Source organism: Mycotypha africana (assembly GCF_025528875.1).
Source record: "Mycotypha africana strain NRRL 2978 chromosome Unknown BDF20scaffold_4, whole genome shotgun sequence".
Lineage (NCBI taxonomy): Eukaryota > Fungi > Mucoromycota > Mucoromycetes > Mucorales > Mycotyphaceae > Mycotypha > Mycotypha africana.
In genome coordinates this window covers 1,268,555-1,290,387 of record NW_026515728.1, presented here as the reverse complement: position 1 = coordinate 1,290,387, position 21,833 = coordinate 1,268,555, and the positions used below count along the sequence as shown (strand labels likewise).

General features: G+C 40.0%; 9 protein-coding genes across 9 annotated transcripts; 3 read left to right on the top strand and 6 right to left on the bottom strand.

The window, feature by feature from the left end:
- Positions 1-419: 419 nt before the first annotated feature.
- On the bottom strand, positions 420-2,076 carry BDF20DRAFT_864861 (uncharacterized protein). Its single transcript, XM_053080760.1, has one exon. The coding sequence runs from the start codon at positions 1,909-1,911 to the stop codon at positions 538-540; it is 1,374 nt and encodes a 457-aa protein (XP_052937305.1). The 5' UTR covers positions 1,912-2,076; the 3' UTR covers positions 420-537.
- Positions 2,077-2,139: 63 nt separating this feature from the next.
- Positions 2,140-3,743, top strand: BDF20DRAFT_818686 (uncharacterized protein; the record flags this gene model as incomplete). Its single annotated transcript, XM_053077399.1, has 5 exons — positions 2,140-2,415; positions 2,496-2,599; positions 2,689-3,214; positions 3,288-3,495; positions 3,562-3,743. The coding sequence occupies 5 exons, from the start codon at positions 2,140-2,142 to the stop codon at positions 3,741-3,743; spliced, it is 1,296 nt and encodes a 431-aa protein (XP_052937304.1).
- A 627-nt stretch (positions 3,744-4,370) lies between these two features.
- Positions 4,371-6,996, bottom strand: BDF20DRAFT_864853 (uncharacterized protein). The gene is made up of 8 exons (XM_053080759.1): positions 6,682-6,996; positions 6,479-6,595; positions 6,362-6,405; positions 6,227-6,290; positions 6,045-6,155; positions 5,401-5,973; positions 5,157-5,278; positions 4,371-5,045 (listed from the first exon to the last, which is right to left on the bottom strand). The coding sequence occupies exons 1-8, from the start codon at positions 6,826-6,828 to the stop codon at positions 4,646-4,648; spliced, it is 1,578 nt and encodes a 525-aa protein (XP_052937303.1). The 5' UTR covers positions 6,829-6,996; the 3' UTR covers positions 4,371-4,645.
- A 27-nt stretch (positions 6,997-7,023) lies between these two features.
- Positions 7,024-9,162, bottom strand: BDF20DRAFT_864846 (beta-lactamase superfamily domain-containing protein). Its single transcript, XM_053080758.1, has 7 exons — positions 8,808-9,162; positions 8,556-8,669; positions 8,377-8,462; positions 8,115-8,296; positions 7,819-7,985; positions 7,650-7,741; positions 7,024-7,569 (listed from the first exon to the last, which is right to left on the bottom strand). The coding sequence occupies exons 1-7, from the start codon at positions 9,135-9,137 to the stop codon at positions 7,089-7,091; spliced, it is 1,452 nt and encodes a 483-aa protein (XP_052937302.1). The 5' UTR covers positions 9,138-9,162; the 3' UTR covers positions 7,024-7,088.
- A 592-nt stretch (positions 9,163-9,754) lies between these two features.
- Positions 9,755-12,293, bottom strand: BDF20DRAFT_449774 (Noc2p family-domain-containing protein). The gene is made up of 6 exons (XM_053075475.1): positions 12,088-12,293; positions 11,949-12,021; positions 11,766-11,870; positions 11,214-11,676; positions 9,950-11,130; positions 9,755-9,851 (listed from the first exon to the last, which is right to left on the bottom strand). The coding sequence occupies exons 1-6, from the start codon at positions 12,138-12,140 to the stop codon at positions 9,801-9,803; spliced, it is 1,926 nt and encodes a 641-aa protein (XP_052937301.1). The 5' UTR covers positions 12,141-12,293; the 3' UTR covers positions 9,755-9,800.
- A 1,425-nt stretch (positions 12,294-13,718) lies between these two features.
- BDF20DRAFT_834731 (uncharacterized protein) lies at positions 13,719-14,063 on the bottom strand (the record flags this gene model as incomplete). Its single annotated transcript, XM_053078763.1, has 1 exon — positions 13,719-14,063. One exon carries the CDS (start codon positions 14,061-14,063, stop codon positions 13,719-13,721), a length of 345 nt encoding a protein of 114 aa, XP_052937300.1.
- Positions 14,064-15,790: 1,727 nt separating this feature from the next.
- Positions 15,791-17,361, bottom strand: BDF20DRAFT_864828 (camp-dependent protein kinase 1). The gene is made up of 5 exons (XM_053080757.1): positions 17,332-17,361; positions 17,107-17,256; positions 16,658-17,028; positions 16,361-16,568; positions 15,791-16,256 (listed from the first exon to the last, which is right to left on the bottom strand). The coding sequence occupies exons 1-5, from the start codon at positions 17,354-17,356 to the stop codon at positions 15,814-15,816; spliced, it is 1,197 nt and encodes a 398-aa protein (XP_052937299.1). The 5' UTR covers positions 17,357-17,361; the 3' UTR covers positions 15,791-15,813.
- A 927-nt stretch (positions 17,362-18,288) lies between these two features.
- On the top strand, positions 18,289-19,902 carry BDF20DRAFT_864823 (SURF4 family-domain-containing protein). Its single transcript, XM_053080756.1, has 3 exons — positions 18,289-18,910; positions 18,983-19,099; positions 19,181-19,902. Exons 1-3 carry the CDS (start codon positions 18,701-18,703, stop codon positions 19,700-19,702), a joined length of 849 nt encoding a protein of 282 aa, XP_052937298.1. The 5' UTR covers positions 18,289-18,700; the 3' UTR covers positions 19,703-19,902.
- Positions 19,903-20,051: 149 nt separating this feature from the next.
- On the top strand, positions 20,052-21,646 carry BDF20DRAFT_817664 (glycoside hydrolase superfamily; the record flags this gene model as incomplete). The annotated part of the gene is made up of 2 exons (XM_053077280.1): positions 20,052-20,443; positions 20,632-21,646. 2 exons carry the CDS (start codon positions 20,052-20,054, stop codon positions 21,644-21,646), a joined length of 1,407 nt encoding a protein of 468 aa, XP_052937297.1.
- Positions 21,647-21,833: the final 187 nt, after the last annotated feature.

Genomic DNA, 21,833 nt, shown 5'->3' with positions numbered 1-21,833 from the left:
CGAAATTACACAAAAAAAGGAAAAGACTCATGTTCAAAGCAGCCAAAAAGGATTAGCTGCTGCATTGCTTTTTGTTGCTTTGACGTTTTGCATGTCATACTATTACTTTTGGCATACTTCAACCAATAAATTTGGGCATAACGCTCACAGTTTGCCCATTAGAATTATCAGTTTTTGCGCATCCAAATATCGTTTTTCGCGTTGCACATACAATATAGAGCAAACCAAAACCAATCCTCATTAAACTGGGTGGCATGATGACTTGACAATTAGTTTTGACATATTCGATGAAGCTGGGTTTAACATGTTTGAGAAGAAATTTCGAAAGATTCAATGAAAGGCTCTATTTCTTCCATATGTGAGATACGCAATGATTCTAAGCTCGGCAAAAAAAAAAAAAAAAAATAAGATTCTGGCAGGCAAGAATTAAAAAAGTGTATACTATAGTTTATTATCCTTTTTATTTTTTTTGTTGTTGTACAATGTACATAACATAAATATTTGTAGATGTATCAATGCTATTCACATTTAAATAAATTAAATCACAAATCGACGGCCTATGCGTTTCATATAATTGTATTTCGCTTGACAGGCATTTGCTGAATGTCCTGTATTTAATTCTTTTGCCACATGTTCCCATAGATTCTCTTCGTCTTGAGTTTTCATCTTGTACTTATACACAAGCTCAACTAATTTTAGCAGTTCATCAAAATTCCACCCCCCTTCAGCAAATGTTGCATTCACATAATGGTTATACTGATATTTGCATTCCGCTATACTTTTGTACGGGAACTCTTTTGCAATGGCTTCCCAATCGGACTGCAATAATTCCTTCTTCATCGCTTGCTGGTCTTTCACAAGGCTCTGCAGTTTCTCTAATTGATCTTCTGGCCAAACGGGGCTTGATTTGATGTGTAGCCATTTATTGTATAACCTTGCTATTCTGGCGCGGTACATCGATGGGAATTCGTGTCTGGATTGCTCGGCTTCTTTTCCATGAGCTTCTAGAAATTCATCATCGTCGCATAAAGTAGCCCAGAATTTATATCGGCAACTATGATCATTCCTTCCTGGCAATTGATGTGCCAGCCTTGATAGATCACCACTGCATTTATCCAAAGTCTCCCAAAACACTCTCACTTCATCTTCTGTCCATGCGTCAATTTTACTATTGTTACTCTTATCTTTGAGATTGAAACCTCGTTGGACATCAAGCCACTTTTGTAGACAATGTTCTGGTCGTCTTCCATTGCTAAACTTTTTGGCCACCTCTGACCAATCATAGTCGAATTGTATAGCCAATTTTTCTAATAGAGCTACCTCTTCATCTGGCCAATCCATCTTTGAAGCCATTAAATGACAATATCGGTTGCGAAGCACGGCAGGGGCACGGTACGGTAGATAGTTTCTAGATATGTGAGTCCAAGCAGGACCATGCTCCTTGGCAGCTTTTAGCAGGATATTATCTTCTTCTGAGCTCCACGCCCTACGTTTCCAATTGCTTGCTTTTTCGGTCAAATGGCGATACTCATCGCAAAGTCTCTCTGGGGGACGATGAGGCAGTACAGTCGCACTTATTCTTTCCCAATCCGTACCAAGCACTTGTACGGCATCCAGAAGTTGCTGTTTCTCTTGCAAATTAAAATAACTTCCACCGTATGCATTTTTTCCATGCATGTTCCAACGACTCTTACACTGTGACACGGTTCGATTCGGTAGATACTGTTCAACAAAGTCCTTCCATGGAATACTTTCTTTCGACCCTTTGTAATTGCGTAAAAGGGCGTCTTCTTCAGGTGTCCATGCTCCACCCACTGGTATCTTATAATGTCGTATAAACTCAAAAGCTTTTTTCGCGGTACAATGTGTTCGATTACTCTTTAATGAGGGACATATGCAGACTCTAAACATGATGAAAGCTCTTTCATTTTCTTCTAACTTTCTTTCTCAACAAGGGGGGTGTGTAAGATGATTCCCCCAAAGCCGGACCATTGAAATAAAAAAGAGAAACCCGGAAAGTGTGACTTTGTAGTTATAGGGGAGGAGCAAGTAGGGGAAAAAAAAAATACCTTTCGTGTGTGTGTCTGTATTTCTTCAAGCAAATTCATCGTCCCTTTTTTTCCACACCTTTGACTCAAAATGTCTGCTGAAATTGCTGCTACAGCCTCAACTGAATGGGACCGTCTTTGGCAAGTAGTCCGTAATGCGCCTGACGACTTCACCTCATGGGAACAACTCATACGACTAGCAGAGGCACCCGAAGGTGGTCTTACAAAAGATTCACCTCCAGAAAATATAGCACGCTTAGAAAGTGTTTATGACAGTTTCCTAGCCAAATTTCCTTTGTGCTTTGGTTACTGGAAGAAATATGCTGATTGGGAGCTTGCCGTTCACGGTGATGAGGGTTGTGAAAAAGTAAAAAAGGATATCGTCAACTGTACTATCAATAGAGTTACTGACTGATCCCCTCCCCCCAATGCTCCTGTTCATTTTAGACGTACGAAAGAGGTGTTGCAGCTATTCACAATTCTATCGATCTGTGGAATCATTACATTGACTACAAGATTGCACAGTCAGCATCTAATGAAGAAATTGAAAGGTATATAGATGAGAAATATTCGAAGAAAACACGATGATGAAAAGCTTTATTTCCTAATGTGAACCAACCTGCGTTGCTTTCTTTTTCAGGTTGATGGAGCGTGCAGCTTCTAATGTTGGTTTGGACTTCCTTGCTCATCCTTTTTGGGACAAATATTTAAATTTTGCCGAAAAGCAGTTTGCCGACTCTAAGCGTGTACTTGCTTTACTCGACCGAATTGTTCTTATTCCTATGCACCAATATGCTCGTTACTACGAAAAGTGGCGCGCTCTTCGCACACAAGGCAACAACAACCCATCTGAAGTCCTTGATGTCACAACATTAAATAATTTTACACGCGAAATACAAGAGGAAAAAGGCAACTTATCTCAAGAGGATCTTGATAAAGCTCTCAGAGAAAAGATGGACGCACAAACAGCTGCTATTTATAAAAATACCCAAGAAGGTACCAACAAGCGCTGGGTCTATGAAGCCGAGATCAAAAGATCTTATTTCCATGTGAAGCCCTTAGACAGACCGCAATTGCAAAATTGGAATAAATACCTTGATTTCGAGGAATCGGTAGGTGATATAGCTCGCATCCGTGCATTGTATGAACGGTGCCTTGTCCCTTGTGTAAGTAGGAGCAATGTTAGTAAACACCCGCAGAAAAGAAAAGTGAAGTCTAATCGATCCTTCCTGTCATCAGGCACAATATGAGGAATTTTGGTTCAGATATGGTCAATGGCTGATGCAGAATAATATGACTGTCGAAGCAAGACATGCCTACGAAAGAGCTGCCTATACTTTCCTTCCGAAAGAAAAACCTACAGTTAAAATTTTGCTTGCTCAGATTCTTGAAGAAGAGGGTCAGATAGATGATGCTCGAAAAATCTATAGAACTATTTTAGAAGCCTGTGAGTTGACAGAAATAACCTCCCGCCTATATTCAATCGCATGCTGACTGGTTTTTTTCTTGCTAGCACCCTCAAATGTTGAAGCGATTTTGAATTATATTCATTTCGAAAGACGCCAAGATCCTTCTTCTTATGAAGGTTATCTCAACAGCTATACACAGTATAATCAAATCAATGATGCTGCTAAAGCATTTTTCACGGTTGAACACGCTAAATACATGCAACAAGTGAGTAGAAAGTATGAATAGTGAGGCGATCACTGAGTTACTTAAACTGTATTCATCTTTTAATTGATAGACGAACCAACCGGATAAAGCAAGAGAAATATATGCTACAGGATCGACCATGTACCCACAAAGCAAATATTTCTGGATCAATTATATCAATTTCGAACTAGGTTTTTATGGTAATAAGGATAACAGCATGTTATTAGCCAAATGTTGAATTATCTGTTCGTCTAACTCGCCTCCCCCCCCCCTTTTTTTTTCTTTAGATGAAGCAGCAGAACAACGAATCGTAAATGTGTTTGATAGAGCACTCGAATACCTACCAAAGGAATCACATACTTCCATTCGCGTACAATATAGAGATTATTTGTTACAGCGAGGTACTTCCATCACCGCTCTCAACAGAATGTCCTTACCTGTATCAACAGAATTTAACAGAGAAGATCCATTACCTTCTCCTGCCGCTATGAAAAGGCCAGCCATTGACGATCCTAATTATGGATTTGCTAAACAAGCACGTTTTGATTCCCCAGCTCAAAGTTATAGTTCAGCTGGCTACACGCCTACCTATGGTGCTGACTATTATAACCAACAAGCACAATCTACACCTCATCAACCTTGGCAAAGTTAGATCCCAGAAACAAGTGGATGAGATCCATTGGTAAACGAGAACTTGTATATTCTGTGCTTATCACATGCCAAAAAAGAAAAAAAAAAAAACCTCGAGTTAAGTAATTCAAAAAATCCCAAGTCCAATAATCAATAAACAGATGAATCTTTTTTCTTTCTTTTTTTTTTAAAAAAAAAAAGAAATACAAAGATATTTATATGATTTGATTAGGTACTCTCTATTTTGTACGTGTGGCATTTGTCACAAATTCCCGCATGTTTCTTTTATTTTGAGTATAATGTGGGCCCAGGTATTAACGTTTCTGTTTGAGCTCCTTTTCGTATGCATTTACATCAGGTATCACAATATCATTCAATACACTTAATGCGCGTAAAGCTGCTTTTCGCGGTTTACGCTCTCTCACAAAACCGTCGTCATTGTTACTCACGTTTTCTTGTTGATATTCTTCATAAATCACCTTTGGCTCAGCCTCTATCGTGTCATGTTTCCAGTGATCTAAAACGTGCTGTAAAAGGCTTGTTTTCCCAACGGTGTCTGCAAGAAGTGAATTGTCGTCAGGTATGTACGTATAGCGTGGATCTTTGGTGTGATCGAGCATTTTCCAATGTGTATAGCAATCTTCCAACCACAAATGGTTGACCTTGATAACGTGAGGGTATTTAAAAAGTTGTGCATATTTGTTCCCGTATCCACTGTAGGGTTGGGCACAGCCAAACAATAATAAATAAAGCAATTTTGAAAAAGTCAACAAAAACAAAAAAGTTCTTGCATGCTCTCTCTCCTATCAGTTTTATGATACTTACCCTCCACATATCAAATGCGTTGTATCAGCTTGTATTTCTGCTGAGAATTTCGCGCCCGCTGCAACGATCAAAACATTGATAAACGACCTGGCTGCTCCTTTAAAGCCTGTCACTGCAATTATCTTTTTTTTTTTTTTTTTTTTTTTTTTTTAGCAAAATGTATAAAAACAAAAAACGAGGTCAGCAGCCAACTCTTCTGTGGCAAAAAGCCTTTCACTAGGAGATGGAAAAAAAGTAAACTTACACAATGACGCATTTCAGGTATTCCGACTTTGGGTACAGGATAGTCTAAGAGAGTGCTCCGCGGGTCGCATAAATATCCTCTCGCTAGGGTATTGGATAGCCACCAAAAACTGGCTACCCATTTCCCATCCTGTAACGCTTGTCTGTATTCCAAAGAGGATCGATATTTCAAAATGACGATGGTAACTAGATGACGATTGTATTCTGAAAGAACATGACCACCGGCCCTTTTGATATAATTGATGATGATGGGTATTAAGGGCGTTTTACGATGGTCTGACATCACGTCCTTTCCGATATAAATGATTTCATTTTTGAATAAATGTGCTTTCGGCGACGATGGGCCAAATTCGCTTTCAATATTCTGAGGTGACGGCAAGAAAGTCGACACTATTTTCATGTCCGTTGGGTAGGGGTGAAGGGTAGGCTGATGAGGGTTATGTTGGTAGTAGATGGAGGGTGAAGGAAACCGGTAACGTTCATACTTTAGTCTACAATGATAACGTAAGCAGTCGTCTAACCATTGTGGCAGGACCGCTGGAATATCCTGATCCTTACAAGCGTTATATTGTACCTGAATCAAGGGAAGCGGAGGAGCTCAATGTGCCTGTAGTATAGGGATTCTTCATGCAAACAGTAACTTACCCCTCTTGGCTCGATACAAACGAGGCACGTAAGATCATCTGTAATATCGTCTCGGTACTGTCCACCAAATTTCTCGATCTGCTCAAAAATGACAGCGCTATCGTCGGGCAACTAATGCGGAATGGTATTACATGATTGCGATATATTCCTACCACGCAGTAAGCTTGCTACACAATACTTACATCCAATAATAATAGCACCTCCCCTGACAAAAACTGATTCTTTCCTGGAATATAATAGTGTGTTCTTTTTGTCGTGTTAGAGTGTTAAACAAGCTCATTTTTGGAGTCTCTACTAATCATAGGTGTGGGACTTACTCATGCACAAAGCCGTTAGCAATAGCTTTTTCCACCCATAAAGGCTGGATGTGAAGGTTAGAAGAGAACAAGCACCCAGTGCGTCAGAGATAAATATGGGTTGCGTTCAATGCTTACAGTAACAGACGTAACGCTCTCGTCTAATACATAGGGTTTGCTTTGTGACACATATAGATTTGCTTTCTTATCATTGCCAGCAGGTAATCCGCCATTATTATTGAGTAAATTGACCAACTGTAAAAGTCAAAACGAGGCCACAAAGTTACGTTTAAGTTGGTTTTACGTTTTATTGTTTTAGAGATCGTGAACATTTCACTTACATTGTTTTGCTGCTGATCAGACAAGGCATCGTCGATGAGATAAATGATGTTTTGAAACAAACGTATGCTCTTTTTATCGTTTACATGTCTTCCAAGCTTAATTTTACTGGCGCTATTGGTATGAGATTTTCTTTGTAAACCAAGCATAGAATACACTAATTTTCGGTAAACGCTTTCTTTAATAAGAATCCAAATTTTTGTTTAGATTGAGCCTTCTACTGCAAAACGCGGATGGTTCCTTTTCGGGATTTTGAACCAATTTTCTGTCGCGTTTAAAAGGAGGAACATGGGCATTTCCTTTTCAGGAAAACAAAAAAAAAAAAAGAAAAGAAAAGAGGGGCAGCCGATCAATAAAAAGTACATTTTACTAAAGACTGCATTTATGAACGTCAACTGTTGTTATTTGTCTAAATTAAATTGACTGTTTGACCGAAAGCGGTTGTAATGAACTCTGTCAGTAAAAGACCCTGCTCTGTTTGTTCTGCGCGATCCGTCATGCTATTTTCAGGCCTTGTTTCGCTTACGGACGGAGGGTCACGCGTATGAGTAGGAGGGGCGATGATGGCACTTGAGGAACCCACTCTGTCTTCTGTCTGTGAGTCACGAGCCAGTAGGGTCCTTTTGCATTCTGCCCAGGCTTTTTCTAGTATTTGCTTTGGAGCTAGATAATATTCATCCGACATCATGAATGTTCCCCAATGAATTCCGACAGAGAGACGTGGACAGTTTAAATCCAAGTGTGCTTTAATAGCGTCTTCAGGTCCCATATGAAGGTGTTGCATCAAGTGCGTCGGAAGGAAGCTGCCTATAGGTATAGCCGCTAATGTAAACGGTGTGTATTTTCTGCCAATCGCCTTGAACAGATCCGAAGAATACCCTGTATCACCACTAATAAACATCCATGTGAGTGTGCTTCAGGCTAGTGCCACAGCCGCATGATCTCGAAATGCCTTTCAAAGGCTCCTTACCAGAAAAATAGGGTGTTGTTTTTTGATTTGATGACATAACTGCACCAAAGGGTATTGTTTTTCTCAAAAGGTGTCCTTGATCCACTCCAATGCTACAGAAACATGTATATCATTTTCTAATGAACTCTCATGTTCTATCATGGCTATGTTACTTATGAATCTATCTTACCATCGCAGGCACACAAGCAATCATGAGATCAGAAAATGGATAAAACGTTTCCTGCCACCAGTCTAATTCTACTACATTTATAATGGCTCTGGCGTTGAGCCATCGTTTTAAATTGAGAGGGACATACCACACCACTGAATTGCCCAGGGTTTCTACAGCTTTTTCATCTGTGCAAAGATAGATAGGTAGGTAGATAGATAGATAGATAGATAGATAGATAGATAGATAGATAAATAGTATGTTGAGTCAACTTTTTCAAGCATACGAGATAAATGTTTTCTTTAAAGGATACCTACTCAAATGGTCAAAATGATCATGAGATACGATAACAATATCTACAAGATGTATCACCTCTTCTAATGAGCAAGAAATCGGCCTTAATCGTTTCGGGCCTATATAGTTATTGATCGATCTGCTACTGAAAACCGGGTCTGACAAAATGGTTACTCCGTCAATCGTCATCAGGCATGTGGACTGTCTAAAGACAAATACAATAACAGTAGAGCACCTATGAGAATTGTAAATAAGGTACTGGCCGACATAGGCTAGACTACTTACCCAAACCATGTAAATGTCACTCCATTCTCTTTATTTTTAATTCTATCAAAATCAGGCTTGTGGGTCGGTAGAGCTTGTTCAAGTGCCTGTTGCATTACGACGGCATCAGTACACATAACCTAGTGTCTGCTTTTGAATGACACGCACTTTTTTTATTTTATTTTTTCCCTCTTGCTTACCTTTTCATCTCGAGGTATCCCATTACCTTTATAGCGTCGTAACCAGAAGAAAAGTGTTTTATAAAAAGGGATATCTGTCCATTCTTCAAAAGGGTTCAGAAACCGGTTTCCAATCTGTTATTTGATAATTGAAAAAAAAAGTAGGGAGCTACTTCACTATTCCGCCATACAAATGCTTGACATATAGCCTAGACACGACTTTCTCTTTCTCTCTCTCTCTCTCTCTCTCTCTCTCCGTCACTTTGCTCTTACCCTCAAACTGGCATACCGCTCTTCTGGGCTCTCCAACATTTTTCTCTTTGATATAATTGCTCTTCTATCCTCGACTTTTGTTGGTTTTCGGCTCGCTTTGTTGGTTCTGGTGGGCGAGGAGGATGAAAACACAAGATAATAGAGTAAGGAGGATGTGGCAGCGGTTGCCGTCATGGTCAGCAAAAAGGTCAAGACATCGTGGCTCTTGAATAGTTTGAAAATCACACTATTGCTCTTTCGTATAATGTGTGTCATTGAATAATAGGAACAAAAGATGGAAGAGCCCGCAACGAGTTTTCGTTTTGCAGTGCCTGGAAAGTTTATTCTCATCCTCTTTTGGTTTTTTTTTTTTTTTTTTGTTTTTGTTATTGATGTGTTACTTTGGGGGAATAGTGCAACAGAGATAGTAGATCTTTTTAGTCTTTTTTGGCCCCCTTTTATAACCAAGATGTTGAGAGACAGAAAAAGTGTGTTTGATAAAAGAAAAGTAAAAAATTTGCAGTTGTTTGAACAAGAAGAACAACCTGCTTCAAGCCGCTCAGAGAAAGAAGGCAGATGATGTTGTTTTGTTTGGAAATGTATGCAAACTTTATATAAGCTTATCAAGGGTCGAGAAACAAGAAGTTGTCAATTTTCTCCCATGGTTTCGATATACATTCTGATGGACAATGACAGTAACATATTATGTTATATATATATATACGTTCAGAGAGATCAGTCGTTGAAAAAGAAAAAAAGAAACAATGACTGTAGTTATTCAAAGCTAAAAGTGTCGATGGAAGGAGTGGATACTATCATTTTCTCTCCCATGAGTTTCAGCTATTTGTTACAGTATTATTTTTGGTCGGAAACGCTACGGGCGAATCGTGTCAGACAAAAAAAAATGCTAAAAAAAGGATGAGAAAGCACTCCACAATGGATATAGTAGGAGGGATACACTCATGACGGCTTGGTTTATTCAGTTTTTGATTTGTGGATTATATATACATTGATTTATTGTTCAGTTTCAATGGTATTTTTAGCAGTTTTTGTTACATTTTCCAGCTACAAAAACAAAAAAAAAAAAAAAAAAAAAAAAAAAAAAGTTGAGTCATCCCATGCATTTTTTACCTTGACCGAGTTATCCGGGTTCATTTTTTTACCTCTTTCACTAGGGCCTTGAGCTTCTCTTTGCCTTTGAGAGACGCTTTTGATTTTTTCAGGAATCTTCGGATAGTAATGATATCGGGATCGACCATTTCGCGGAACCCAGATTGACTGTAAAATTCTTTGTAAAATTGGCTCAGAGCCTTGGCGCATTGTTCTAGCACTTCGTCTTGGTACATACGGCTATGGAGGATTTTCTTGTTGACTCTCAACACCAAATCCCAATCGGTAGGGTTGCCCGCATCTGTCTTTTTGGCCATGTCCATGGCTACTTTACTCTCCATCACCTCAATGACAAAATTCGCCAAAGGAATATAGGTATTTGTATGATGGATGAGCGAGGTCATTGTACGTAATAAATGGAAACGAAGCGGGTAGAATTGAGCGGTGGGAATCAGTTGCATGACACCCACAGCGACTTGACATAAAGGATAGATCAGAGGCTTCAAAGGGGAGTCGCCGACTGGCTCACCCGTCGCGGCATCGACCATGCGAGCGGTGGCGTAAGCATTGAGGACATCCACCCAAAAATCGATACAATGAATGTATTGCCAGTTGTAGACCATGTTGTGATTCTTTTGGGAGTGCACCTTCATCGCTTGTCTCAAATAAATGGCTAATTGACGGATATATACAAAGGCTTGTTGGTAACTCAAGGTGGGATGGATACCGTAGAGCTGAACGGCCAAGTTTCGCATCATGTTGATCACAGGTAGAGTGTGCATGTTGGTGTTTTTACAGTTCTTGACATACGTTAAATACACATTCTTTAGACACATATCGAGATATCCTTTCGCTCCATATTTGTTCGCAGCAGGTACTGGCGCAACGGCTAAAGATTTGATACTTAAAAAGGCTTGGACACGAACCATATCAGCGGAGGTTGGACTGGCCCAGGCGTGTAAGAGGGCCTTGAGATATTCTTTCGAAAGTCGATCGTAACAGACAAAAAGGTGGGTACATTTTTCTGCTTCGCGGATGGCCAGACGTATCATATCGGCATCCGTGAGGTTTCTTAAAAGATGCAGCAAGTTGTTTAAATAGGTTTTGACATAGGTCTTGAAGAAGGACCAGCGGCCCGAGGTCATGGGTGAGCCGCCTTCTTTCTTGGGCTTGAGATGATGTGCAAAAACGACCGGTGCATATCGAAGTGCAGAAATAATCACCTTTGAAAAGACTAATCCATAGACAAAAAAATTTTAAAGTAAATACCTCCCTCCCTCCCATCAGCGGGGATCATAGTATTGTATTATTATTTACCTGCAGGGTCTTCAATTTTATAGCTAAAGTTCATTTCTTCCTCGTCCTCCTCAGACATTCTTGCTGCCGTCTTGAATGCCTGCAATAACTTTTTGAATGCTTTGAAATCCTTATTTGTTTTGATTGAATCGATCCACTCATTCAACATGGTCTTGGATAATGCAGGGACGGAAGCACTGAATTCGACATCCTCAACATCAGCGGGTTCCTCTTCGATATCCGATGGAATTTCTTCTTCTGAATCGGCCATATCATCGACACCTTCGTCGAACTCTAACAGCTCTTTATCTTCCTTTTCCAAATACTTGTAGAACTCTGGATCTGTATCCTTCAATGCTTCCAAATCTTTCTTATATTGTTCAATGTCTTGTTCTATGTCTTCCACATCCTCTTTGTCCTCCTCTTCGGCATCATGGTCATTATCATCGTCATCGTCGCTGCGATCCATTTCCTGTTGGAATCTCTGTTCATAGCGAAATAGTATATGACAAAATATCGAATCAGAGTCATGATACTGTCGTTTAGCGTCTTTTTGTGTCTATTGTTTCTTACTTTCATCATTTCTTCCTCGTCTTCGCTTTCATCCACTTCCATGTGTTCACTTGCTGATGCTTCCGATGCACCATCATCATCATGGTCCATTGGCTGCTGCCATTTCTATAAAAATGGGTTTACTTGTTGAATATCACTGTTCACAAAGCTTACCATCATCTGAATTTTTTACAATAGCATTACTTTGAAAATGTCGTCTACTTTTTCATTGTCAGAGTCATTGGCTGCTGGTGATGTTTCCTTTTCTTCAAATGGACTATGGAGAACAAAAACAGTATGAACATGATGATGGTACCTTGTATTGCATCTCAATTTTCCTTACACTTTCTTGAGCGCTTTCTTTACACTGCCTTTCGATGACGAAAAGATGACCATGTGAGCAACTAGGATGGGATGGATCTACTCGAAATAACATGGTGCTTGTCTTTGCTCTCACCTTTCGTCTTTTTTCCAGTCGTTGTAGGCTTAGCGATGACTTTGTTTTTACTTTTTTTCAACGTGGGTTGAGCCGTCGTTTTATTTTTCTTTGCTTTCTTTTGCACAGCTGTAGGAGACATTCTATCAATGGAGAGTAAACTTTTTCTATGCAAGCAAAAAAAGCAGCCCATCCCATCAAAAGCTCTCCATTTTCGGGATTTGCAAAAAAAGTGGCTTGAAAATTAGTTGACTGAAAATACTTTCATGCAAAAAAATGGAGGCGGGATGGATCTTAGGGTCCTAAGGTACACAGAAATAAATCCCCTTTTTTTCAATCGAGACCGACTCACGGTTCACTTTTTTTTTGCTCCTTTTTCGTGGAAAAAGGTCTCAAGTCCAAATGTAAAAAAAAAGCGATGAGGGCAATCGAAGCAAAGAAACGGTTTCATGGGCAAACTCGAGGACTCTTCTTTCTAGGCATAAGAAAAAGCCAAATACTATGTCTTTTTTGCCCCCATCCTCCGCCGCCAATGTGAACGATATCAAAAAAGTAAAATCAAGGGATGCATACGTAGAGCAGACCAATCAGTCAGGGCGATTGGCTCATGACAAGACTGAAAAACAAGGTTTGGGGATTTGAAACAACCCCTCCTCTCCCCTCGGGGAACGGGTAATAACGACGCCTTTGGGGCAAATCAATAGGCCTCAAGCTGGGAACGTGAAGTCCAGTCTGAGTACTCTCTCTCTCTCTCTCTCTCTCTCTCTGCGTACCTTTTTTTTTGTCAAGGGAATAGACGATGAAACGGGTACCGCCACAGGGCGCATGTGCTTCCATCCGAGAGACAAAACGTTCTCAGTCGTTCCATTTGCTACTGAAAAAGTAAAAAAAATTGATTAGTTTTATATTACACAGATTTCAAATCAAGCCGTGGAAACGTAGAGAAACGTTTCACTTGCCGTAGAGAAAAAGTGTGTCATTTTAAAAAGGTGCATCCGGCTAGAAAAGTGATACACAACGTACCAAATGATCATCCAACTTTTTAGTCATCGACCGTTGTTCCAAGTTTAAACAATGCACGTTTCCAAGCAAAAAAAAAAAAAAAAAAACCCGAAAAACTGAAAAAGTGGAAAACAAAGAAAGTGTGGATTCCTTAGCCACATCATCATGATAGAACGGTGGAGGAGTCGTGAGGAGGCAGTCGAGCGTGTGTCCGAAAAGAAGTGTTTTTCTGTTTACTTTTTTATTTTGGCGTGCATAGAACGTGAAGAAATGCGAGCCAGCAGAAAAATGCATAATGTCACTTGCATTTCATAACCATTTTTTGATGCGCCCCCTTCAAGCAGAAAAAGTTTATTGGACGAGTGAAAACGATAATGAAGAAGAAAAAAAAAAAAAAAAAAAAAAAAAAAAAACACAAGATAAGCCATGTAGAAAAACAAAGAGAGAGAGAGAGAGAGAGAGGGATGAAATAGAAATTATTTACAAAAGAGACAAGTGATCCATTGTAACGCGCACTTGCCCTATCGGCAAGTCATTTAGTCGTCAAATACAGCATTGACAGAAGGAGTAAAGATGGTATTGGTATCATTAGCGTTGGCTGTGTCCGTTGTCACAGAGGCAGTATTAGCCGTCGTGGTAGAAGGATGGGTAAAAGTAGCCTTGGTGGATGCTGAGGCATCAAAATGACCTTGTGGAGCGTAGAGAGTAGGGTCTGTCAAAGGAGCGACTTGATGATGCGCCTTTTCGAATTGAAACCTGGGTTCTTCATTGGTAAAAGAACGAGCGACGGTTGAAGCAATGGACCGTTTGGAGGTAGCGACAACAGCAGCAGTATTGGAGACAAGCAGGGAAGCAGTACGACGACGAATTGGAGTCAACATGAGGATGGGGAAAAAAATCAATAAAAAAGTAAATGAATGAATGATAAAGAAATGGGGTCCTTTTTATATTGGTTTTACACTTTCAAAAAAAAAAAATCGCCAATAAGGGGGATAGATAAAGTCTTTTATAAATACGCACATGTGATCCAAAAACCTACACTGGCGCAAATTCGAAGCAGAAATAAACCTTTATTTTTTTGCATACAATAAGCTGTTGGGGGCGGGGAACGTGAGCGTAGAGGAGGAGGGGCGGGGAGCCGAAAAGGGACCATAACTAAATAAGGCATTCTCTCCTTTTAGGCATACTCAAATACAGGTTGGTGGCAGAAAAAAGTTTATAATGATGAAACGAGCATCAACATGAATGTCACGGTCTGTCATTGATATAACGATGATTGCTTATGAATATGAAAATGGATTTTTTGTAGTTTGAGCAAAACTCGTTCCTTTTGAATGTATCTATGGGAAATGTCTTTCATGAGAGCAATGGCCTTAAGAGCATGAGAGTCCATTGCTGAGCATAATGAATGTATTTTTGGGAAGCAGGTACCATTCACAACGGTTGGCTTCCATGCACAGCCTCCAATGCGTCATTTTTTCACACTTATCATTATTAAATGAACTCTAAAGAATAAAAAGACGCTTCATAAGCGAACGCAAGACTCTGTTTATAGATGACTGTTCATCCATGGATAGAGACATTTCGGGCTTGAGGAAAGAAAGTAGTCGCAGAGCAAGATACAATGAATAACGGAGAGGGGAGATACGGACATGTATTATGAAACAGGCTCCAAGTCAATAGGAAGCGACTTTTTGTAGGGTGAGTGAAGCCACCCGTGCAACTGCGAGATAAGTCATCAAGGACAACCGCCCTTCGCGCTAGTGACATGATCGCATGGCTACATAATAGCTTGATTGATCTATCACCAAAAGAAGAGGCTTAACAGGGGAAGATCAACTGAAAGTTGTTATTCGGCAAAAGATAGACCGATATGAATGGGATGGTTCATTTAATACAGGCTTCTGAGATCTAACTCAAATACCAAAAGAGTTTTGGTTTCGGGAATAAAGGGAAGGATGTTTGAATAAAAGATGTCCATTTCAATATAGCACAAGTGGTTTATTGTAAACCATGAGAGAGTCATTATGAACACATATCCAACGTGTAGCTCAATGAATAAACGAAACCTACACATCCAATGTCCTCTTTTTGTTAAGGGCATACAAAAATAATAAATTAAAATGCCTCCACTCTATGGGCTGTAAAACCTTGTTTAAAAGAAAAAAAAAAAAGACAAGTGTATGACAGAAGAAAAGGATAGCCCGGGGAATTTTGCCTGAAATTCATATGGCAGCATATGAAAATCAACAAAGTGTTGTCCTGTTCTTTCCTAAGGGCTGTTACTATGTCAAGAAGCTACTATTTATATTAGATATTCACAATGTAATAACTACCATAGTTCTGATATCTGCTAGACTCACTTTATTCTTACAAAAAATACGCCAAGGGAAGAACCTCGGCTTTCTTGTTCTGAAGAGTCCACTTTCTTTCTGTCCCGTCCCTCGGTTGACTGCTGCCTGCTGATGCTACTTGTTCAATAGAGACAAAAGACAAAAAAAAAGACAAAACGCTTTTTTTTCTTTATTTCTTTCATTACATAAATAGAAAATAACAATGAATAAAACGTATCCATCACACCCTTCCCCCGCCCCCGAAACGAAAAGCGTTTCTTTTTTTTTTTTTTTTTTGTTAAAAATCTGGGAATTTCTCTCTATAGGGGTCATCGGCAGGCGCACCATATTGTTCATTGGTCTCTGGATATCTATCAAAATGACTAGCGTCACCATCACCACGTATTTGTGGTATGTACGGTGCTCTAATTTGTCGATTGGCCACGCGATCAAAGTCCACTCCATGAAACCAAGCATGTTGTTTGATATCGGCAGCTCCGTTCTTCAGATTACCATAACGACGTGATAAATCCGAAGTAAGCAGATGTGTAAGTAAATCCTTCGCGTTTGGGTCGAAATAGGATGGCCAGCGAATCTTGCCTTGTAAAATCTTTTCATACAGTTTCAAATGATCATCATCGTAAAAAGGTGGATAACCAGCCAACATTTCAAATATCAAAATACCCAAGCTCCACCAATCCACCGCTTTACTGTAACCTTTCGATTGAATGACTTCGGGAGCTATAACAGGAAGCAATAGAATGAGGCATGAGCGCTTCGTTGGAAAAAATGACCCGTCCCCTCCCCCCCCCCTTTGGAGAGGCGGCGTTGAAGATAGTTTTTACCTAAATAATCAGGCGTGCCACACAAGGTCCAGGTAATGTCTGGGACAAGTTTAGCAAATCCAAAATCAGTAATTTTAATATGACCGTTGGCATCCAGCAGTAAGTTTTCAGGCTTCAAATCACGATACACAATATCTTTTTTATGAAGATATTCAAGAGCGAGAATGACTTCAGCGGCATAGAACTTTGCAACATGATCTGGGAATCTCTATCATACCGCGTAAACATAAAACTAAGTTGACGCAAATGAAGAATATAAAAAGAAAAAAAAGGATATCTTGATTATTATTTTTTTACCTTGCTTTTTCTTAGGACACTGAACAATTCACCACCAGGTACAAAATCCTGTACCATGTACAAATTGGCATCATCTTGGAAAGTACCCCACAGGTTCACCAGGAAGGGATTGGCCACCGCTTCCAAGATATGTTTTTCATTATTGGTATGCTCTACTTGCTTTAGTCGCACTACCTCTGTCTTTTTCAGAACTTTGATCGCATAATAGCGACCATTGTGTCGCGACTGTGCTAGATGCACCCGGCCAAACGAACCGGTACCCAATGTACGGAGTAAATGGAAATCGTCTAGTTTGAGTTTGGGTCGGTTTTTTCGTTGTTCCATAATGGCTTGGTCGTATTGTTGATATCTATTTCTTAAGGAAGCACGGGCTTTTTTTCGAGAAAAAAAGAACAAGTCATGTCAGCTATCGTAGGCAGACATGATGGACACAAGCATAACCCTTTTACCATTTTCTTGTTTCATTTCAGGTTGTTGAGCTGTTTGCGACTGTTGCATAGGCTCGTTTCTGGGTCGTGATGTCTGTGCTTGACTTGATTGTGATTGTTGTGATTGTTGTTGTTGTTGTTGTTGTTGTTGTTGCTGCTGACGCGGTTGATCTATGAGAGCAAAATTGAACCTATCAATAAAAGACACACACTTTTTTGTCTTGTCCATGTCACATTCTCTATTACCCGGAGTGACGGCATCTATCTCCATATTCTGATGTGAGTCTTGTGATTGTCTCGGTGTGACATATCCATTGGCTTGTGCTGCTGCATAAAACGGATTATTCGAGCCAGCATGTTCTGTATGCATTTTTGGAAGTTGCTGTTGCTGTTGCTGTGGCTGTGGCTGTTGCTGTGGCTGTGGCTGTTGCTGTGGCTGTTGTGGATAGGACTGTTGTTGGTAGTCATTATTCATTACATTTACATGGTTATTATTATTATTGTAAGAGGAAGAGGAAGTAGATGAATGCGGTGTATAGATGCCGTAAAATCCTCTATTGTTATTCTCGTCGACGATCGGTTGCTGATAATGGTATTTATCATTTGGCTGATGTTGGTGACCACTACCGTGTTTTGCCTTGTCAATAATTTTGTTAAAGAACGACATTGTATTCAAAAAGTTCCAGAACGTAGTCTTCTTTTTTTTTTGATTTTCTGAAAACTGAAAGAAAAGAAGAAAAGAAGAAAGAAAGAAAAAAAAAAAAAAAATGAATGGAATTTCAATTGTCAAAAAAGAAATGGAATATAAAAAAAAAAAAAACGTTAATGGAAAATTAGAATCTGTTAGATAATGGGGTATGCACGCAAATTTAGAATGGTCTTTGTTGTTGTTGCTGCTGCTGCTGCTGCTGCTAAGCTTATCCACAGCAACTATCTTGTAGCTTTTCTTATTTATCACTTTCTTGTTATTAATGTATACAGTCGCGAATCAATAACACAAATTGTGATTAAGTCAACTATGCCAAATTTCAAATGGCTATAACGCGAGTATATGCGGAACTGTCTCTTTTTTTTTTTTTTTTCCCGGATTTTAATGCAAAATTGTAAAGGCATGGTTTGTTTCCCGCTTGAATCTTTTGCAAGATGTTTCTAAAGAGAATTTGCATAAGAAACACAAAAAGCTTATTCGCCTTGAGTTGCGAATTTTCATTTTTTTTTTTTTTTTATTTTGTAATCAGTGCGAAAAAAAAGAGTGTGTGTCAAAGCGAGAGAGAGAGAGAGAGAAAGAGAAAGAGACAAGGCTTGAACTTAACTCCCATTCACCAAGTGCATTATTCCCTTTTCTATGACTTTTTCCTTTTTTTCACAAAAAGCTGCGAAAAAAGAGACGAAGCATCCGTGTTGTAATCACATTATGTAACAATGAAAATTTCATTTTCAGCTGTACGTTTGCAATAGGAAAAGGACTCGTTAAAATGATACAGTCTAGTTGATAAAGAAATAGTGGAGAGGATACAAAATCAACTGGCAAAACCCATTCTACTCTTTCTATCTTATTCCGAAAGTACATAGTCCATCTACCTAAACAGCACATTTTTTTAAAAAAAAAAGAAGGATGCGAGGATTTCAGCAAATCTGTCACAAGCTGAACACAGCCTTTTTGAAGCCTCATTTACCAGCCATAAGCCGGTTTTTGACTGTGGCAACGTTCTACGAAGATGCCATACGTATCTGCTATCAATGGCCCCATCAGACCAAGTACCTCATGTTGATGCATCATTTGACCCGTCCAGTAGCCATCACATTTTTGGTCGCCAATGTTCTGGTAAGCAAACAACATAGGACAGTGCTGGGAAGTCGTGCTCATCCAATAATATACCCCCCCGCAATACCATAGATAATGACATTCTTTGCTACGTGTATTATATCAAGGAAAATGATGGGTGTTTCAGTGTCGGTACTGACGTTAGTGATGGCGATTCAAGCATTCGCTTATGGTATTTTATTTGATACGGTAGACATCTAAAGATGAAAAGAGAATAGCCCTATCTTTTGCTCAGTAGCTCATGCTTGCCTCCCCTCCCCCTATGTATAGTACTTTTTCTTGAGAAATCTGTCTGTCCTGGGAGGCTTATTACTCTGTTTATCAGAGTCCATCTTGTCACGCACAAAAGTCAGTAACGATATCCGATTATGGGTCGCCATGCCTTTACAACATCCGGGCACCAAAGAATGCTATCAATACATTCAGCTGGCAGGCCGAACTCTTACTGTCTTGGTATTTTTTGCGTACCTGTTTATTGGCGACGGAGGAAAGCACCTCACAAGCAATGTTTACTTTCGCTTATTGATCGCAGCCGTCGGTTTGACAGCGTGCAGCATGATTATCATTGGATTCAAAGCGAAATATTCCGCTACCATTCTGTTGTGTATTTTGTGTCTAGTCAACATTCTAGCGAATAATTGGTGGGATGGTCGTTATTCGACTTATAGAAGAGACTTTTTGCGTTATGATTTCTTTCAGTATCTGAGCATTATCGGTGGCCTCATGACCCTTGTGGCCACGGGTCCAGGCGGGCTTAGCTATGACGAGCAAAAAAAGAGAAAGCAATTTTAAAGAATAAAAAAATAAATAGGGAGACGAGAGAAGGATATCTATCAAGACTGCCCATACTATCTCACAGTCAATAAAAAAGCTTTTTTGAATCTGCTCATTTATGATGTTTTCAGGCACCTACCCCAACGGAGTCCAATCTCATCATAGATACATTATAAAAGCGGGGTTTTATAGATGGTGAGCCACAGATGCACCCACAACATAAACACACACACATACACACACGCACTGTGCTTTTTTTTCTTTTTTTTCTGTCTCACATGTGCGATTTTTTAATTCGACTTTCTTTCTGTTCTTTTCCTTCCGTCCTTCTTCTTTCCCAACAAAACAAATAGTACATCAACAAATAATGAGTCTTTCACCATCGTCGTTTCTGACTTCAAGGGCTCAAATCGATATTGCCTACAAACTTCATCCTTCAGAAAAGGATCCTATTTGGCATAGACATGAACTCCTTCATCCTACCAAGCCTTTTATCAATCCATATATTCAGGTCACCGCAAAATGTGAACGTCACAGTGACAATAAAGGAGGTTATCTCTTGACCCTTTCTGTCAAGGCTCTGAAACAACCTCTCGAGCTAAACTATTTTGAAGCCACCTACTTGGCCGATTTGAAGGATCAACGTATGTTGGCCAACGGTTTCCAAAGTTGGAGTCAAGCGCGTGAATTTTCAAAAAATGACAAGATCCCCGGTATTCGTTCAGGCATCGCTTGGTATACGCAGTTTAACCTTCAAGGGTGAGTTAAAAAAAAAAAGATCCGTGTGTGTGTATGTATGTATGTATGTATGTATGTATGTGCATGTGCATGTGCATACGTACCTGTGCGTACCTACCTGTGTGTGTCTATTGGAGTGTTTGTTCCATGTTCAGTAGGCATCATGGTCATAGGACCCCCCGGATATCTAACCTTGTTTCATCATGTAGTGATTATGATATCTTTCAACATTCTGGAGAAAAGGGTTTGATTCACTCGAGCAGCTACACTCACTTCCGTGACGTAAACAACGTTCTTTCCTTCTTTGGCTCGATTTCAGAAAATATGGGTTACACTTATTTCAAGGGCGACTTTAACAAAAATACCTTGGGCATCTACAAAGACGTCTTTGGCAAAAGATTGGAGGTGGGAGAAGAGATCGACCTCGTCAAAGTGTTTATTGCCCAAGGATTGGATGCCGAAGCAGCTATTTGGGATTCTTACGCAGAATTTTATGAGGATCGCCGTGCTATCAAGAGCGACCCATCCAATACCAACATCAAATCAGCCGATAATAAAAAGCGCCACGTCAATGGATGGACATCATGGTATAATTATTACGGCGATGTGACTGAAGCCATCATCCATGAGAACGTCGAAGCACTTCAAAAGCACAAATACCCCATCAACATTTTCCAAATCGATGATGGCTTCCAGACCGCTATTGGTGACTGGTTATCCATCAACGACAAGTTCCCTAGCGGCATGAAGGCTGTAGCGGAAAAGATCAAACGGGCAGGTTTCAAAGCAGGTCTTTGGCTAGCTCCTTATGCTGTAGGATTCACAAGTCGTATCGTCAAAGAACACCCAGATTGGTTGATCATTGACCCTGACACACGTAAACCCGTCGTGGCAGGCCCCAATTGGGGAGGATTTTACGCTCTGGATATGTATCATCCCGGAGCACGCAGCTATCTCAAAGAAGTATTTGATACAGTCTTGCAAGACTGGGGTTTTGATATGCTTAAACTCGATTTTTGCTTTGCAGCGGCCATGATCCCTCGTCAGGGCAAGTCCCGTGGTGAGATTATGTGGGAAGCAATGGACCTCGTCCGTGATCTCGTCGGCCCTGAAAAGTTAATTCTTGGTTGTGGCGTACCTCTGGCCAGCGCCTTTAGAAAAGTAGATTATTGCCGTATCGGCTCAGATGTGGCTCCTTGGTGGGAAGGTAAGCATCACAACTGAAACCAATGACTTTTTTTTTTTTTTTTTTTTTTTTTTCATTCCCCATTGCTCATTCGCCCCAACTCTCTGTCTTTCTCTCTCTCTCTCTCTCTCTCTCTCTCTCTCTCTTTTCAGACTCCAAGTTGAAATTGCTTCATGTACGTGAGCGCGTATCCACTGCCAATTCTCTTGTTTCTACCTTGACACG

Bases quoted from the DNA above. Each gene is read 5' to 3' on its own strand.
- BDF20DRAFT_864846 (XM_053080758.1), bottom strand. From the start codon at position 9,137: ATGAGAATAAACTTTCCAGGCACTGCAAAACGAAAACTCGTTGCGGGC. The intron at 8,463-8,555 runs GTAAGCAAGAGG...GTAATGCAACAG, and splicing joins GGATACCTCGAGATGAAAAG to GCACTTGAACAAGCTCTACC. The intron at 8,297-8,376 runs GTAAGTAGTCTA...ATTTGTCTTTAG, and splicing joins GTGACATTTACATGGTTTGG to ACAGTCCACATGCCTGATGA.
- BDF20DRAFT_864853 (XM_053080759.1), bottom strand. From the start codon at position 6,828: ATGCTTGGTTTACAAAGAAAATCTCATACCAATAGCGCCAGTAAAATT. The intron at 6,596-6,681 runs GTAAGTGAAATG...TGACTTTTACAG, and splicing joins CTGATCAGCAGCAAAACAAT to TTGGTCAATTTACTCAATAA. The intron at 6,406-6,478 runs GTAAGCATTGAA...CTTCACATCCAG, and splicing joins AGAGCGTTACGTCTGTTACT to CCTTTATGGGTGGAAAAAGC.
- BDF20DRAFT_864861 (XM_053080760.1), bottom strand. From the start codon at position 1,911: ATGTTTAGAGTCTGCATATGTCCCTCATTAAAGAGTAATCGAACACAT.
- BDF20DRAFT_864828 (XM_053080757.1), bottom strand. From the start codon at position 17,356: ATGGAGATAGATGCCGTCACTCCGG. The intron at 17,029-17,106 runs GTAAAAGGGTTA...CTCGAAAAAAAG, and splicing joins TGAAATGAAACAAGAAAATG to CCCGTGCTTCCTTAAGAAAT. The intron at 16,257-16,360 runs GTAAAAACTATC...TTCCTGTTATAG, and splicing joins TGGCACGCCTGATTATTTAG to CTCCCGAAGTCATTCAATCG.
- BDF20DRAFT_449774 (XM_053075475.1), bottom strand. From the start codon at position 12,140: ATGGTCATCTTTTCGTCATCGAAAGGCAGTGTAAAGAAAGCGCTCAAG. The intron at 12,022-12,087 runs GTAAGGAAAATT...TGTTCTCCATAG, and splicing joins AAGAAAGCGCTCAAGAAAGT to TCCATTTGAAGAAAAGGAAA. The intron at 11,677-11,765 runs GTAAGAAACAAT...CGCTATGAACAG, and splicing joins ACGAGGAAGAAATGATGAAA to AGATTCCAACAGGAAATGGA.
- BDF20DRAFT_864823 (XM_053080756.1), top strand. From the start codon at position 18,701: ATGCGAGGATTTCAGCAAATCTGTCACAAGCTGAACACAGCCTTTTTG. The intron at 18,911-18,982 runs GTAAGCAAACAA...GCAATACCATAG, and splicing joins TTTTGGTCGCCAATGTTCTG to ATAATGACATTCTTTGCTAC. The intron at 19,100-19,180 runs GTAGACATCTAA...CCCTATGTATAG, and splicing joins ATGGTATTTTATTTGATACG to TACTTTTTCTTGAGAAATCT.